General features: G+C 38.6%; 1 protein-coding gene across 2 annotated transcripts; it reads right to left on the bottom strand.

The window, feature by feature from the left end:
• Positions 1–3,419: 3,419 nt before the first annotated feature.
• Positions 3,420–14,381, bottom strand: GGPS1 (geranylgeranyl diphosphate synthase 1). Of its 2 annotated transcripts, none has more exons than XM_057414470.1 (3): positions 14,093–14,381; positions 8,412–8,482; positions 3,420–4,615 (listed from the first exon to the last, which is right to left on the bottom strand). In XM_057414470.1, exons 1-3 carry the CDS (start codon positions 14,157–14,159, stop codon positions 3,854–3,856), a joined length of 900 nt encoding a protein of 299 aa, XP_057270453.1. In that variant the 5' UTR covers positions 14,160–14,381; the 3' UTR covers positions 3,420–3,853. The 2 variants fall into 2 exon arrangements, with proteins under 2 accessions (XP_057270453.1, XP_057270454.1); XM_057414471.1 differs by lacking the exon at positions 14,093–14,381 and adding an exon at positions 10,389–10,409.
• Between the last annotated feature and the right edge of the window lie 3,252 nt (positions 14,382–17,633).

Here is a 17,633-nt window from a genome sequence, read left to right as displayed (position 1 = left end):
AGCAGAGAAGAATTACAATGAAAGTACTGAGCAATTAATACAAAGAACATAGTAATTATCAAACCTGAAATACAGAATGATATGATTAAGACAGGAGAAAAAAAAGCAGCAACAGATACCTATATTGCTCTTGCATCTCAATAAAAGCCTGGCCCAATTCACTCTTAAAGATGCATCAGAGTTCAAGCCAGTTTTAGATAAGAATGTGGAAAAAACAAAACAAGCCAAACAAACAAACAAAAACAACCCACTAAACCCCAAAACAAACACAACCAAAAACAGCAACAAAAAAAAAAAACAAAACAGAAACCCAGCCAAAACACCAAACCAAGCAAATTGTGTTTATCCACCATGTTGGCATTTTAACAAAAACTTGAGGAAAGAAGCTATTAATACAGGAAACTTCCATAGCACATGGAGGCATTTATATATTTTATAGCTAGCAAAATCCACCATAAAGTTGAAAGCATAAAGAAATACCAGCAGCAACTTTCCCCACTGCCATCAACATTTTTAGAATGTTTGTATCAACAGCTGGTTGATACATACAAAGTTGTCCTGAACCCAGGACAGTGGTACCTGAACAGCTTGAGCTCAAATGCAGAAGTGGAAGTTATCTCCCCTTTTCAGTAAGGTTCCGAAATGACGCTGTTTTCACTATAATTGATAGGGATAAAATGAACCTTTGAAGAAGCAGAGGCCCATGTGCTGTCCAATGGCTGGCCCCTAGGGTGACAGCATTTGTTTATATGCACCATTCATTCATATCCAAGAAAGCACACAATCACAAGACAGACCGAGGTAAGGGGAAATGCTCGAGACCGATGAGCATTTGCATTTCTTTTTGTATGCACTGCAAGAGCTAACCCCCCAAGAAACACACTGGTAACCTGATCAAAGTAAATCTTGTTGGCAATCATAGGACGATAATAAAGAGTTCTGGCTCAAAGGGACTGACACTGAAACCAACAGCCCTTTTTGTTTCCCCATGGCTGTTTCCACTTGCAACTCAGATTTCCATTGCAGAGCAATGCATTTCTTGTTAAGATCAGGAAAAAACTTTACACTGTATTATGGGAGGCATAGCAACAGAGAACTGCACTTACACAACTAAACTAATTCTGCAGCCACAGAACTCTCATGCTGCTTCAAGGAAGTGATTTTTCCTAACGTGGCTTAACACCAGGAGCTTGTACCAGAGAATACTGATGAGGATGCATAGTCTCATTTTATGGCACCAAATATAAAACCTACCTTGACTATAGAGCATGCTTAATACTACTAATAGAGATGCTTAATACTTAAAGATGCTCTGCCTGCTTAACAGAGGAAGGGGAAAAATCCCAGCTTTCTCCAACTCCTCAATACATAAAACCCAAAACAAACCCCACAAAACAAAAACCCCACAAAACTCAGAGGCCTCAATTCATCCTAACCAAAGGGAAGCGCAACAATACTTTGCTTCTGGGCCTTTTAAGATACACCTTCAGGGTACACTTTGAATACTGGTATCAAAAGCCTTGAAGGCAGAAGAGTAAGATGTATGGTTTCTTGTAGGTCCAGCTTTCTTTTCCCAGGGTACTTTTCCCTTCATACATACTTCTGGTTTGAAGGGCCTGCAGCTGGAAAACTTCCAATGTATTACTCCTAATTTTATGTAGGCATGTTCCACAAGATATGGTATTAGAATAAATACTGGGATGAGCTGCCAGAATGAACCAAAGCAACCACACAGCAGAAGTCTCAGATGGTAGAGAAGTTTTATACAAAAATAAGAAAAGCTACCTCATTGGGAAAGCTTGATTACGCATAATTGTTTACATCCAGCAACTAAGCAGGCATGAAATGGCACTAAGCACACTTCACATTGCCAGTTATAATATCCCAAGAGGCACAAGGCTATCTTTTACAGTAAGACTAGGAGATTCTCTGACAGCAGTAGTGTTTCCGGTGCTTTCCCCCATTCAAGGAGAACTGCAGGTGCCTAGAAACTCCCAAGACATGGCACAACATAAACATACTTTGCTGCAGATAGTATTTTCTCATAAAACAGATTTACAGACTTACTACTGAGCACTGCAAGTCATGAAAAAGGAATTACAATTCACTGACATTAACACTAAAGACACCTTTCATCAACTTTCAGCCATTCAGTCCTGGCAACTAGGTCCTTGGAGTGAAAAGGCTATTTATTATTCTGTGCCTAATCACAGAGCAAAGATTCCTCCTCAGCATGCAGATAAAAGGGATAGGCTATCATCCATAACTACATAATGTCTCTGACTAAAAGCAGTCATCCTGAATTTTTTCATGCTTGATCACTTTCAGAAGCAGCTTAAGGCTGCCCAGGGAAGACATTACAGCAACCTTCTACAGTTAGTCTTCTCAGCGGGTTGAAACTATAACTCTCCCTGCTTTCCAGAACAGTAAATGAACACCTGTGTAAAACTATCCTTTAGTTGTCAGAAGCCAAGCACCTCTGGCCATTTCTTTTGAGAATATGCTTGAGCCAACACCACCAATGACAGCACCAGTCCTACATTTCATCCAAACCATTACCTCCCTACACCAAAGCAAGCTTTATGTGGCTGTGAAGACTAAAGGAACTGAACCCAATTAAAGCCAGCCCAGCCAAGAAGAAACAAACATCTCTGCTTAAATTTTGTTCACCTTTATATGTATGTATTTATCTATAGATAAGCAGAGGGTTTTGTCATTTATCGGCCTTTCCCCCTCAACCTTGCTCAGTTCCAGTTCCATTTTGCTGTATCTGTATGTAATTTTAAAGTACCGTTGAAGCCATTAACAAAACTGAAGTGGTATTACAGCATGTAGAACAAGATACTGTACTTCGTTTTAGCAAAAAATTACAGTACTTGTCTCTTTGGAGAGATCTGTACCATGCCTCTAAATAGTAATTCAGGACATTAATGAATTACCTCCTGGAGAATCCCTTCTCAATTATAAGCAGAGATTAACAAGACCTACACCTATTACGGTGTTCTGAAGTGACCTAGAGTGAATCCCATTCCATTTCTAGTAGCAACTTATGATGTTGCTATTTACAGTTACATATATGAACTCTACTGCATAGATTTGAGTTCCTAGCTACAAAATACTTGACAGTTTAGAAATCTAAAACCAGGCAAATAAAATTATTCACTGCAGAGCTGGAATGAGCAGCAAATTTATGCTTTGCTGATGTGATGGAATCTTTGCTTTAATGTACTTGGACAATTTTATAAAGCTACATATTCAGACTAAACATTAGTCTTATTTGCATATAAAATACTATCTTTTGTAATTCACACTCCCCTGAAAATATCCCCAGAGGCTAGACAGGCTATTCGCTTCATAAGCTGATCCATCTGATCTACACAAGCCTAACTTGGAAATACCACACAACAGTTTTATGTGCATTGTGGTTGAAAATAACTTGTTATTTAGCATCAAATATTTTGTTTTACTAGACCATTGTTTGAAAATGCACAATACATTCAGTAAATTCTGATTTAACACAATTTCAGCCAGAAACCTATAGTAGCCTGGTTAAAGATATGAGAGTTTTAGGCCTGAAACAATGCCAACAATTGCATAAAGATGATTACATTTAGAGTCAAAACTTGTTTCAATTCTAGTACACCCACTTTAAAAAAAGCCATCTGCAAGCAGTTACAGTTAAGACTGTATAGATAATAGGGTAACTATTTCAATACTCAGTGACAAATTGCTTTTAACAGTAATTTCTGTAATGTGGCTACATGAGGGTTTTAAACAAGACTGATTATATCACACCTCTCACAGTCTGGTTATTTTCCCTTTTTAAAAGTTCTGATCCACCCCCAGAAGTATTTTAATTTTCAGATTCTTTGAACATTTTGCTCAGCTGTTCAACTAGTGCTACGAGCTCAGGGTTCCCCCCAAGTGATTCTATTTGTTTATAGGCTTCAGATTCAAGCTCTTTCAATGTATTCCGAGTGTACTCAAAGGAACCCACATTTTCAAGGTAATGTACACAGTACTTTTTTATATCTATGTTCTCTGTTCTTTGCCGTAAAATGTTTTGCACCTGAGTACTTTCAGGTCTTGACCAAATGGCATGAATGGTTGGGAATGAGAACTTGCCCTCAGTTAAGTCTTCACAAAAACTCTTGTTTTCACTATATTCTTTGGAGTGCAAGTTGGCATAGTCATCTCTTATTTGGAAGAAGAGGCCAAGTGTGTTAAGAAGTGGCTTTAAGTCTTTCTTATAATTTGAGAACAGCTGCATGAGGCCTACAGCTAATCCAAAGAGACCACCTGTCTTTTGCAGTACCATAGCTTTATATTCAGCTTCTGTAGGACAGGTGTAAGTATCCCTCCAGTAAATATCCAAGCCTTGACCTTTATGGAGTTCCAAAAGTTGACGGGTAAAAACTTTAACAGCATCTGGATGATCAAGGGTTAAAACCTTCTCTAAGCCAAGGAAATACACATAATTAGCACAGTTGATTACAGATGGAATTCCATAGATACTGTGTGCCACCGGAAAGCCCCGTCTCAGCTTTGAGTTATCTTCAATATCATCCACAAGTAGGCTTGCATTGTGCAGCATCTCTGTCACTTCAATGATAACCTGTTACAAGAAGAGAAAATTACTAAGTCTCCCACTGTAATTTAATGTCCAGTTTTGCAAAACCATTTTTAAAATGGACAAGGTTTTAAAGAATGGTATTCTCTATCAGTGAGGTTCCCCTTTAGTCTACTTGCTTCTACCAGAAATACAGATTTATGAGCCAGTTTGCTCTAAGTCCTGGATCTTGTGGTCTTTTGTGTAATGTTGTGAACTTACTTGCTGAAAAGTTTCCACTTGAATGCTCCTCTTCATTGTTGCTACAGTTCTAAAATATGCCATTGTCTAGGAGTCAATGCAGTAACTATTACTGGAAACATGAATCGAGGAAAAGCAACACAATGTTGTGACAAGTGTAGATGCACTAACTTGAGACCTCCAAGGTCAGTTCTTACAAGTGTTGGGTATCATTCATATTTGTCTTGTAAACCTTGTTTTCATAAATGGAGAGAGTTCACCTTTCTTTCCCCACACTTTGTATAGTTAACTTCAGTACCGAGTTCTTAAAAGGCAGACTGTTCTCTCTGGAACATCATTTGGAAAATTCTTGACAGAAAAATGACAGCTACAGCTTTTTGGGAAGCTTCCTAACACTTTACTGCTTGTTACTAAGTGGACCAATATCATGTATCACCTGAGGTACACAAACTGATCAAAACATCAAGCTTGTAGCTGACTACATTTGACTAAAAGTGAACCTTAATTCCAAAACAGGACAATTAAACTAAAAAAATTAAGTTTTTTAACTTTTAACTAACACTTGTTATCTATTTATTATTTACTACATACAGTTTTTATTGCACAGCTGCTATACAGATAACAGCTGTATGCAGCACCTGCTTACATGGCAATAAATTTAAGCACATAAAACTGCATGCTGTATAAACCTACTGCAAAACACATTAAGATATGTGTTTTAAAGCTAATGAACCAATTGCACTTACTAGCTATAAACACTGCCCTCGGTCAATATTCATCAAAAAACCCTGCTTCTAAAAAATACTAAGGCCACCATTAAATAGTGGCAAGTACCTAGTATGGTCCTATTTGATGGATGTTGTAGGAAGGACTTCACTGCAAGCATCTTCTTGAGCAGCAAGCCACCTAGTATTCAGTGACCAGTGTCCCAAAGACTAAAACCCAAACCCCAGAAATCCAACTGTTTGTCCCAGATATAGATGCAAGAACAACCTACTCAAGGAACACTAATGACTATTCTACCAGTTAGAAGTAAGCCCCACTTTGACCTGTGAAGTTATGTTGCAGCCCACTGACTTTAAATCAGAGGACAGAGTACTTACTGAAAGCAACTTTGCATACCTGTCTGGATATTCTTTTTGTCCATTATGTCATTCTCAGTAGTATCAGGGAAGTCTCCCTGTTTTCTGCAAGTTCCTCAGATAAGCCTATTCCAGAATTTCTCTTACTAACCTATCTCACCACACTGTCAGTTTGATGAACTTTTGCAGCTTCTAGATATTTAAGGTTTAATTGAAACAGTGCTTCGTTACTGAGTGCTTGAATTAAGTTATATTGTGAACTTAAAAGACAATGTCAAAAATGCTTCAGAGTTGAAAGTAAGAACCAAAAAAGTTCAGACAGCCAAAAAAAAAAAAAAAGCAAGCTTATTTTAGAAGACATGAGGAAGTGGCCTGAGGAAATGAAAAGACTGCTCTTCATAATGAAAGCTGAAGAGCAAGCACGGAGTGTTATGCCTTCTTATAACCTAAGCCTATCCAATCAGTAGCTGCTGCACTATCACTCTGACACACAGATTTCTATCTCCCTTCTTGCAATAGGTTTAAAATTTGCTTGGCCCCGTACTAGGCTATTTCAGTGCCTTTTTAGAAGAAAGCTCATCTGACAAACCCAGTGTTTTCTAATTCAGCAAGATGAAGTGTCTCAGTGCAGAGTGAGGGGGAAGAGACCATTTGCCTGGGAAAAGTGTGAGATGGTGGCAGCCAATAGTAAAATCAACTACCAAGGAACAGTAGCCTCAACTGTATCATCTAAAACTACATGTAGACAAATGATCCAAGGTGGAAAAAAAAAAACAAACATCCAATAACAAGTGCCAGAATTCAGATTTTTAATAAAAGAAATACAAACAGCTGGAAAGGAATCAGGCTGCTAGACACCTGAGACATCTTAGCAAGATTATGAGACATGGCAAAAAGATGACTAGAGGTGGTCCTTCAGACTTCAATAACCTTAAGTTATTAAAATTGGTACAAGTATGCACAAAAGCAGTAGTAATTGCAGGCTGAAGATGACACGGTCTTGTTTTTGTCCTCAAATGACCCAAATAATGAAAATATCAAGTTCCCTCACAAACAGCTTATGTGGTAAAGGAAATATTAAAACATCAGTTTTCTTCATAAAGATAACCAGAACAAGTGGTCCAAGTTTTCAATAATGCTTATATGTTTGTCAGTTTAAATGTGACAGGTAGAACTGGCAACTTCTGTTCATACAGAGGCACTGCTGCTTCAGTTAACTATAGCACATGAAAGAAGATGGATCCATGTCATGGGTGCTCAGCCAAAGAAAGAGACAACAGCCAGACTGCAACATAAGGAATCCCAGTTGGACAGAATGAAAAAGTTTGTTGTCATGGGAAGATAGGCCCTGAGGCTGCAGAATCTACATCCTCACATTTTCAAAACTCAGCAAGGATCACAAAAACCTTAAGGAGCTAGGGAGCAAGACCCGCTTTACACAGGGGGTTGCCCTAGATAGCTTCCAGAGGCTTCTTCCAGTTTGAATTCTGATCTACCATATTAGACTAAACCTATGCATACAATACATAGGTTGCTATATAATACATTTTATTTGAATGTATAGCTGAGCATAGTGTAAGATGTGTGTCTAGCTGGAAGCCAGACTAAATCTGTCTAAAAATTAGAGAGACAGGTCAGAATACAGAAGAGTTACAAGATGATGAATGCAGCATCTTCCATTGTTTATATCACTTTGACCATTTTGATATTTGAGGACTACTAAGTATCACTGTTAAGCCATATGGAAGAAGACTCCTTCACAAACTCCAAAGGTACTTCTGTGAAGAATTAATGAAACTAACTAAGGACCAGCTTGATAAGTGTCAAAACCCACAATTGGTTATTTTAATGCTTTACATTGTCTTGGATGCAGAATATTTTGCACTGTCTAAATGCAGTTTAGCAAAACTGTAGTCTAACCAAGATAAGTTTTCATTTGACAAGCCACAGTGTATAAATATGCAGCCATGCATCTTACATAGCTCTGTCCAAAAGAAAAGCAAAAGCGAAGAAGAAATCCTAGTTTAAAGCTTCTCATTAAAGAGTAAGGACTCTGGACTGAATAAGAAGTCCACAGTTTCAGGTCCAAAATAAATAGTGCTTTATAAAGTTCATTTCTGTCTTTGATATTTTTGTATCAAAACCGTAAGATTTTTTCAACCACTATTATTTGTGTAGTTTACAAGGTAACTGTCTAGCTTCTTCCATACGTCTTTAAAAACTCATTGTTAATAATTAAGTGGGTAACAATGGTAGCTGCTTATCTACAACTTAACAGGTTGAGTACACTTGGAACTAAGTAACTATCCTACATTGGACAAGCCATGGAAGTAACTTTTTTTAGTGTTACGTCACAGTCAAAGCTTTGCACTAAAGTTGTCTTCCTGAAAGCTTACTTCAATGTATTCAGAAATTAGTACATTTAAGACTACTGATCATTTATGCTTTGTAAGAGAATCATCTGTTATCAGGAGTCTTGGAAGAAAGATTAATAGCCCTTTAAAGTAATTAGCCAGTACCTGTATTTTATCTTCTGGAACATTCAGCCAGTGATTAAAGGCCTGTGACAGTTTGGTTCTCACTTGCTTACCTGCAATAAAAATATTACAGGCATTTATAAAAAGCACATAAAGGTTATTATTAGGGACAACAGTTTGTCTTAACTACAGCTGATTTGAGATCAGTAAACCGATCAGTGTGGTCACCTGAAAGCAGAAAACACATCCTAGTGGGTTATCTTGTTACCTCATTGTATATGCATCAATTATATCAGTTTTAAACATTTCACAGTAATATGAGAAGCACACATTTACAGTTACTATATTTAGTTTTGTCAGTTTAACTGGCAAGTGATCCTGACTATGTTGGTAACATGTACAGATCAATTTATACTTCTGAAAGTAAACCCTAGTTTGCTAGGCATGTTGATTTTGTGTATGTAACAGATTAAAAAGTTTCAGTTATGACTCATTATTAGTTGAAGATATGGCTGTTTGTTGAAAATCTATTCGTTTCCATTTTTAGGTCTTTCTCCTGTAGTACTCTTTACTTGCTACTGACAATTTGTAAAACACAAGTGATACTTGATATATTTAGTAACTCTAAAAAAAAAATCTGAACAGAACATTCTGAACAGAACTTTCCAATAATTCACATTTATCTTACACCCAAGAAGTCTACTTAAAAATAATAGGATTTGTTCTGCTTTGGCTAAACCTAGTTTGGTGGAGCCAAGCAGTCACCCTGTTTCATAGGAATGAAAGATCAAAACTCCAAGTTCACTGTTAAAACAAGCATTACTGTTTAATCCAGATACATTTTACATAAAATTTTAATAGAAGTTAACCCATTGATATCATCTTTCTTTAATAAATCGTTAGGAGTCACATACTGATGATCAATATGAAATAAAGTCACTCCCTACCTACACTGAAACAATGCTGCTCTGAACTTTGGGAAACTTAGCTATGAGTAAGATCTTCAAATAACTACAAGACAAACAGCTCTACATATGTAGCTCACATCAACAAGGCATCTGGAATAAAAGCTTTAAATTCCAATGCAGTGAACCTAGACAGTGGGTTCCATATTACTCAAGATCTACTGAGACACAGCTTAAGGATTCTGCAATATTAGTCCTCATGTTGATGATGCCATCTTGCCCATAGCGCTAAAGAAATTTGAACAGCTGAATCTCTCCCTAAGGCTTCTCTACTGCTGTGTGACCAGCACATACAAAACAGAATAATAAAAAGGGGTAAAGATTCACTTGCAGTGATACACCATAGAGAAATTGGACTGAGGATATTTCTTTTTCTAATTAAGTCACCACCAGGTAAGCAATAGCTTTGTGGTTTGGGCTTACTCCCTGGCTCAGAGGGCTTCAATTTTTGCCTCAATCCTCAAACACTTCCACTGCTTCCTGTCAACACCATCTTCTGGTTTCCATCAGAAAAGAATAATCAAAGGTGCTTCTTATTTCATAGAATGGTATTGGTTTCTGGTCTCAAAAGCCTAAATGCAGAAGCCTCTGTTCCTTGCCACACCTTTCCTCTCCCCACACTAGACAGGGCAACAATACAAGGACACTAGGACAAAATGGACAAAATTAAAAGGAGTAAAACTTAACACTGGCAGAATTATGCCAATTCTTTAGTGTTATGTGTCATGCTCTGTTAATTATTTTAGGGAGGCTATTGTGAAACTGAAGAATATAGAGGTCTAACTTCTAAAATTAGACACTCTACCTATTGTATAGAACTGCAATAATAGACATATCTGCAACAAGCTTTCATTACAGTTATACTAAATGTATTTTGTTTAATCTGTTTAAGATCCCAATATTACCCAAATCAAACAGTAACTACAGAAAGATTTTCCCACTAGAAATGCTGGGTGGAAAAGGCGAGCTAAAAAAGATGTACTGCGGATAATCCCTCCCAACTCTTCAGATAGATGAGATGCTTCTATAAAAATGAAAAATCAGCCTGACTTACTCTCTACATGCACAGTTGTTCTTGTGACAGGGTACATATCCAAAACCCACAGACTTCCAGCTCTAACATTCTCCTGATCAGTACTTCACTCCTGCTGCAGTGAAGTAACCACAAATTATGCTGTTAGGGCAGCACCCCACTTAATAGTGAGGGTACATAAAAGGGCTAGAACAGCTTGGGAAAGAGCAGAGGGACTATTAACCTAGCTCTCATTAGAGCCTCACCAAGCTAATTCAACTTACTACACTAGCAGAAAACTCTTTTTTGCTAGGTTAGCTTTCTGCCAGCTTTAGATACTGAGTCAGCTTATGAAATGGATCTGCCAAAGTTAGTACAGGGTAAGCAGCAGATGCTGAGACAGAGGAAGGGGGCACTGCCCTTCTAGAGAAAGCAAACTATTACCTTAGCTGTCTAGTACACTTCCACATTTACCTCTGTCCTCTGATGGATTAAGGCTAAATGGATAAATTCCCCAACAGCCAGCATAAATGAACTGCAGAAAGACAAGCAAAGAGAGCAAGCATATACACTTCTAAACCTGGGCAGCCACTTGTGACAGATTTAAGGTCACTGCAGAATTGTCTAGCTTAACTCCCCTATTCAAAATAGGGTTAACAAGTCCAGGGTCGTGATCCTGATTTTTGCCTCGTTCCTTCTCCTCAGGATCCAGAATGCCACCATCCCATGGTCACTACAGCTAAGCTTGCCTCCAGTCTTCAAGTCCTAACCAATTCTTTCTTGTTTTTTAAGTGTGAGATCCCACAAAAAAACCTTCCTTCATCAGCTCCTTGATCATCTGTGTCAGCAGCGGTCATTGATGCATTCCAGAATCCTCATGGATTGCCTGTACTTTGCTGGTTGCTGCTTCTACAAGATACTGAGTCTAAGCTAAAGTCTCTTATGAGGACCAGTGCCACTAAATATGAGGACTCCTCCAGTTGTCTGAAGGCCTCATCTACTTCTTCCTGCTCAGGTAGTCTGTAGCAAAGACTCACTATAGTGTCATCCTATTGATCTGCCCTCTAATCTTAAACCACAAGCTGTCAACAGGCTTATCACCTGAAGGCAGAGCTCCATGCAGTTCAGCTGCCCTTTCACATAAAAAGCAGTTCCCACCCCTCTTTACTCCAGATTGTTTTACTAGGCAGTCAACATCCATTGCAGCACTCCAGCTGTGCAAAATATCGCGCATCAGATACCCCAATAAAACTGCAGCCCTGTAACTGCATGCAGACCTCTAACTCCTCCTGTTTATTCCCCATGCATTTGTGTACAGGCACATCAGAGAAGCACTCAGTCCTGCACAGGCCCTGGAAAAAAAAGTGAGAGCTTCTCCCATAATGTTGTCCTGTTCATACTTCCTTGTTTGAATACATACACCTAAGAGAGCCTTCAGCTCTGCACTGTTGATTACAAGACATCGCTTTTGTCCCCATCAGCCTACACCATTTTGTTTGGAAGTTCACCATTTTTTTTACTTGACTGTGTGTAGTCATTCCCCTATACTGTAATTTTTAGTTTAAGCCCTTTCTCACCAGGTTGTTCAGCCTGTTTGCAGAGACTTTTGCCCCGACTCTGGTAGGTGGATACTGTCTCCTCCTAGTAGTCTTTGACCTACAAACGGAGTCCCATGATCATAAAACCCAACTAACCACTTGTCGATATGCAGGATCTGTTTGTTCCTCTTAATGGTGAGGGGAACAGGGTTGAGGGTAATGGAGAAAAGCCACCTGGCTTCCTGTGCACTTGGCCCTCATTCCAAAAGCCACATAGTGATGCCTGATAAGCTGCAGACATCCTCTTGCTATATCCATTAGTGCTCAAGTGGAAGAACTGCAGAGTTAAGTTGTCTAAGGGTGAAACACACCTTGGCAGTTCCCTTATAGCATCCCTGATCAGAGCTATCCAGAAACAGCAAATCTCCCTAAGACAGAAGCTCTGTTCCCTGCAGGAGTCAGTCTCCCCACTAGTATCACTTGCTGCTGCCCAGGTGCTGGTCTGATGCTTTGTTGTGCATAAAGCTCCCAGCTTTGTGTCTTCCTTCAGTGCATTAAACCTATTTGGCAATTGCACATCTGCTCGAGGAACAGGAATCTTTCTCCTAGTGCCAGAAGCCATCAGCTCCGAGTCTTTACCATTGTGGGAGTCTCCATTTCCCATTGTGACATGCATAGACTGTTCTTGCCCCTCCTTCAATATACCTGGATGTTTCAGGCTCTTGAACCTGCAAGATCTTGCTCTTTTTGTTATTTCTGATGCTGTGCAGCCTGCTGACCCTCTTCCACTGCTCCTTTGCTTTGTGACACATTTTCCACCACTGCACACACCTTTCAGGTGCAGGGATATCACTTTCTTCTGTCTCAGTGGGCTCCCTTGGGCATCTCTGCAGCTCAGATACTCTAGACATAGAGTCTCCCTCAGGAAATTTGCCCAAGTTGAAGCCTCTGATGTGCCAAGCGTAGCTGTGCTAGTGGCAGAGATCATGCCTTCTGGTGCTTAACTCCTTCACCAAGCTGGTCAAGTTCAACAGCCCAGAGAAAAAGCTAAAACCAGAAGCCAGTCTTTATTGTTTAGCCTGCTGAAAAAGCCTATGAAAGACTGCAGCCAAGACCAGAGGGACATGAAAAGGAAGATGTACAGTTATGAATAGGATCAGAGCCTACCCCTTTCAAAAGAAAGCTGTTGATCACATCAGCTTTACTGCAGCTGAAATTTCATGTACTCCTTAATGCTGCAAAAACAGTTACTGGTGTTAACTTAGCCACTCCAAGATAAAAGATTTATCACATGCGTGAATCAGGCCACTTTGAGACAAACCACACTGGAATTTGTGAAAATTAATCCTGTTCATTGCACTTTGTTTACAAGACTAAAAGCTGGTCAGAATTATTTTCCTTAATATTTACCATATTTTGGAGCTTCCTTAACTCTACCAGTATGCAATAAAAGCTGGACAGCAGACAGTGATGAAATAGTCCCAGTTCAAAAGTAGTTCCACTACTATTTTTACAAAGTTAGTCACTTTGACAGATTATATGGTCTCCCTTACACTTTAGGTGCACAAGTAAAAGCCACAACAAGCAATCTGACTTTTCAAAGAGGCTTCTGACATGCATATCCGTACAGTAGTTCTTCATCAAACTGTGTCCTGAATTATGCTAAAATATGCACCATTCAAGACTGAAAAAATAATCTAAATGTGTTTCTAGTGACCTGATACTACACAAGGACTGGCTGATTCTCTGGCAAGTGACACCATCCAGGGACAGCTGAAATTTGCTGAAAGAATACCTGGCCCTACACATACCAGCAGAACAAATTACACAAAAGAAATACACACTTTCAACAAAAATAAACACAACCCACTGGGTCCAGTACAGGAAGCTGATAAATTCAGGCTGATGTTCTGCTATTTAAGAATGGGCTCAACTCTTCAGTATTTGCTCTTCGTAGTTGTAAAAAGTAGCAAGTCAGCTACTCTGAAGAGAGAACAGAGTAGCTAAAAAACTACTTATGCTGCAGACTCAAGAGCTATTGTAACAATCTCAAAAAGTGTGGTTCTACAAGAGGAAGAAAAGAACAAATACTGAAAAGTGTTACTTTTAATTACTCTTCACAAACCAAGAATGGATAAACTTCTTGGCTTATACTTGCTATGAAAACGCTTTTGATATTTAAGAACAATACAGTACAAAGAAACTTGCCTGGCAGTTGAAGTAAGTACTGGTATGGCTCTAGGATTCTTTTAGAAGTTTCATCCATCCCATCCATTTCTTTGTTTCATAAGAGGTAGTTCACTGTTAAAGAAAGTGTTATTTAACACTATTAAGACCAAAAATTAGAGAAGTAAAAAGTAGATGCATGCAATTAATAAAACATCAGCTGACTTCAAGGTTAGGTGCAAATACTTCAACTTTGCACATGACACCTTCAGTTAATAAAATCTTCCCAGATTTCATTTAGAGAAGAAACAAGCATATGTACTAAACAGAGTTTTTTTTTTTATTCATGAATAGTTTAAACCAACTCCTGGACTTTGTTGTATTGCAGCACTCAGTATTTAAAACATCAGCATTTGCAGCAATGAAGCCCCACTTTAAAGGAGACAGCACATACAAAGCCTCACATGACTAATCTGATTAGACCTCCTTAAATGCTTTCCCCATACAAAAGTAGAGATGCCTAAGAGCAGAAAAATATGTCACACCAAGGCGACTTCAATAAGTTGTACACTAGCTTCAGCCTTCCGATAGAATTCTTTGGTCCTGTTTTAGAAGGCAGAACAGCAATATACCATTTTCTTACCTCTGCTTCAGCATAAAGACATCTTTATAGGCTTTCCCATATACTATATAGATAATAGACTTTTATGAGCAATCTTTTACAATCCAACCCCTACATAGCTCAACAATTGTCTATTGATTATGTTTCAGTTCACATAACTTTGGTCATCTATATCTGCATTTTTTCCAGACTCTTTTCTGTAACAGATTTTCTGTCCTTTCACCTCTAGCCTTCCTTGCTGCACTGCAGATGCAGCAGCTCAAAAACAACTCTTCTAATGTCATTTTAAGATAGGAACTGCAGCAGGAGCATAAAGTCTCATGCTACTTCAGCATAATTAGCTACTTAGATAGGACCTTGGAAATTCTGTGCTTTTTGCCCCTGAAGCATCTGAAAATTATATATATATATAAATATTTCAAATTGATATTTATGAGTATGGACTTATGCATTTTTAACGCGGTTACATTAAATGGGGTGGTTAACATGGATAGAAAAAACTACGTTTCACACTTGCTCAAAGTAATCCGGCAGTACTCTCCCACCAAAAGCTCAGATGATCAACATTAAGATCACTGCTTCCGCTTAAGCTACCTGGACAAACTGGTATTCTCCAGCATTCGTGACTTTTTCCTTTCATTATAGCTCTGTCAGTTCCTGTTTATTCCTATTCCTACCCTCTACACCCATTAAGTATTTGCAGCAGTCCAAAGTTGGGATCTGCACTGATAACCACTTTCTAAACTTAGGTTTGGATCAATTCCTTTATTTGCTTCACTGTGTATGTTAATCAAATATATCAGCACTTCAGGGCAGGAAAGGCTATTTAAGCAAATACAGCTGCCAACAAAATGCTCTTAAGACTGCACTTTTGGGAAAACTTTGCATAGTTTCTTAGCAGTAATGCCACAATAAGCAGTATAGCCTTTCCACCTTACCCCATGGTATGCCAGCACAACTGGTAACAAGCGTGGTCAGGCCGCACAGTAATCTAAATCAGATTTGACACCCTTGACTCCCTGTTTTATTGTCAGGTTGCTGTATAGCTGAAAGGATAGGAACTGCTTTTAAGCCAGCAAGGAGAGTCAGCTGTCAAACTGTACCCTTAAATACCAAAGATAAGTCTCAAAGGACTTCAGTGAGGAACTGAAACCAAAAAGATTATCATAGTCTAGCCCCAGATGTTAAGCATAAAGAAACTAGTAGAAATAAATATAATGACACTATCAACTTAAACTCTCCTGTGACTATTATTTGTCATAAAGCCACACAGTAGTTTAGAATTGAAAGTGTCTCGCTGGAAAGAGATGTTAGGGTTGGAATTGTTCCTCTACAAAGTTCCCATTTAAAAGTAGGTATTAGAAGTCCTTCCTCTCCCTCAGCCTACAAGGAGGTTTCTTGACTGTCTGTAGGACACTAAGACGATATTCAGATTCCCAAACTAACATGAAATTCTCTAGTATTACACAGCATCAAACTAAATATTTGCATCTTTTGGCACAAAACTAATAGAGGTCTACCCAAAATGCTTCTTATGAGCAGAAAATCAGTCAGGCACTTCTCCCACAAGTGCAAAGGTTTTTATTTTTTTAAATAAGAGAGGCAAAAAAAAAACTAACAAAGAGTACATTGGAACTTAGCTTTAATCACTACAGTTAAACTTTTCTAGACTGCTAAGCTACCTTTAAGTGAAGCAATAGGTAACCTCCACTAAGGAAAAGAGAAATGGTCTGATTATTCAGACAGCTACATGTCTAACACATCCACCCAAACAAGAAAAGTGAGCAGAACCTCTCCAAAGCTTACCCAAAGAAACAGACACTTGATAACTATGCAAATGAAGTTGCTCATAAAGGTCTGGAAGCATGAATACCATAATATGAAACTTGTAATATAACTGCTCTTTGCACAAAGTTATCACATCTGACACGCTTAGGAAATGCTTGATATTGTTTCCTGCCTAGGTGACTAACCAATTTACTAAGGAAGTTACAGTGCTGCAGAAAGAAAGTCTTCTCAGTAAAGACATTTAGAGACAAGATCTCAGTCAGCACTGGGGGAAGTAAAATTGCCAGGAGTTAAACAATCAATGAATGGGAATGCAAAGCCTTTTGTTAGTGAAAGCACAAGAACTCATTACATGTGCATCTATTCAAAGGATTAAAGCAGTTAAGGTCATTTTGCCTTTTAAAGCACTACACAGACTTGCTGCATTTCAATTCATATGCATGACTAAGATACTTTTCCAGTTATTTCTCAGTATCCCCACATAAACACATAGAACAGCTGTTATGGGCACAGGCCATACAATCACAATAGAGAGCCCCTAGAACAGTCTTTTGGACTGTAACGAACTTCCTCTCTAATGATCACTTTGAAAACACACAAGACACTAAAATAAGATGGTGACATGGGCTTCTATAAGTTGGAACTACTCTAAAACAATACCTGAACCTGTGATCAGGAGTTTTCTAAATAAGACGCAAGTAATATTAATTCTAGGTTATATTGCAACAAATATCTTAATTTCGCATCCCACCCCTTCCAATCTGCAGAATATTCTCCTCCTTCCTAAAATTAGGAGAATGTGATCCCTGAAATAGTCCAGGTTAAATACACAGTTTTTAAAAAAGCATCACCATCTCGGGGGCTACAACTGCAGTACAGTTACACAAAAAAATAAAGAGAGCAGAGAGGTGTAGTTCACAAGGAACCATCCAGAAAGTTCTTAAATCGGCTCCATCAGAGAATTTAGTGCACCAAGACAGTGGCTTCATTGTAACCAGTGTGTGTGGAAAAGCCCGGAATAGGGGAGTGCAGAAATGAGAAGGTCTGTTTCAGGAATACACAGACACGGTTGCGAATGTGTATTGTTTCAAAGAGGCTATCAAGGCTCTTAATCCAACCGTTAGTTGGACAGAATTCTTGTCACCCTAGTCCAGATTCTCATTATAATTAGTA

Source organism: Pezoporus wallicus, unplaced genomic scaffold, assembly GCF_028554395.1.
Source record: "Pezoporus wallicus isolate ANWC-B61680 ecotype Strahan unplaced genomic scaffold, APGP_CSIRO_Pwel_v1 contig_8042, whole genome shotgun sequence".
Taxonomy (NCBI): Eukaryota; Metazoa; Chordata; class Aves; order Psittaciformes; family Psittacidae; genus Pezoporus; species Pezoporus wallicus.
The sequence above is the reverse complement of the archived record's forward strand: the minus strand, read 5'-3'. Positions and strand labels throughout refer to the sequence as shown.

Bases quoted from the DNA above. Each gene is read 5' to 3' on its own strand.
- GGPS1 (XM_057414470.1), bottom strand. From the start codon at position 14,159: ATGGATGGGATGGATGAAACTTCTAAAAGAATCCTAGAGCCATACCAG. The intron at 8,483-14,092 runs GCAAGTTTCTTT...TTTTTATTGCAG, and splicing joins GTACTTACTTCAACTGCCAG to GTAAGCAAGTGAGAACCAAA. The intron at 4,616-8,411 runs GTACTGGCTAAT...TTCTTGTAACAG, and splicing joins TTCCAGAAGATAAAATACAG to GTTATCATTGAAGTGACAGA.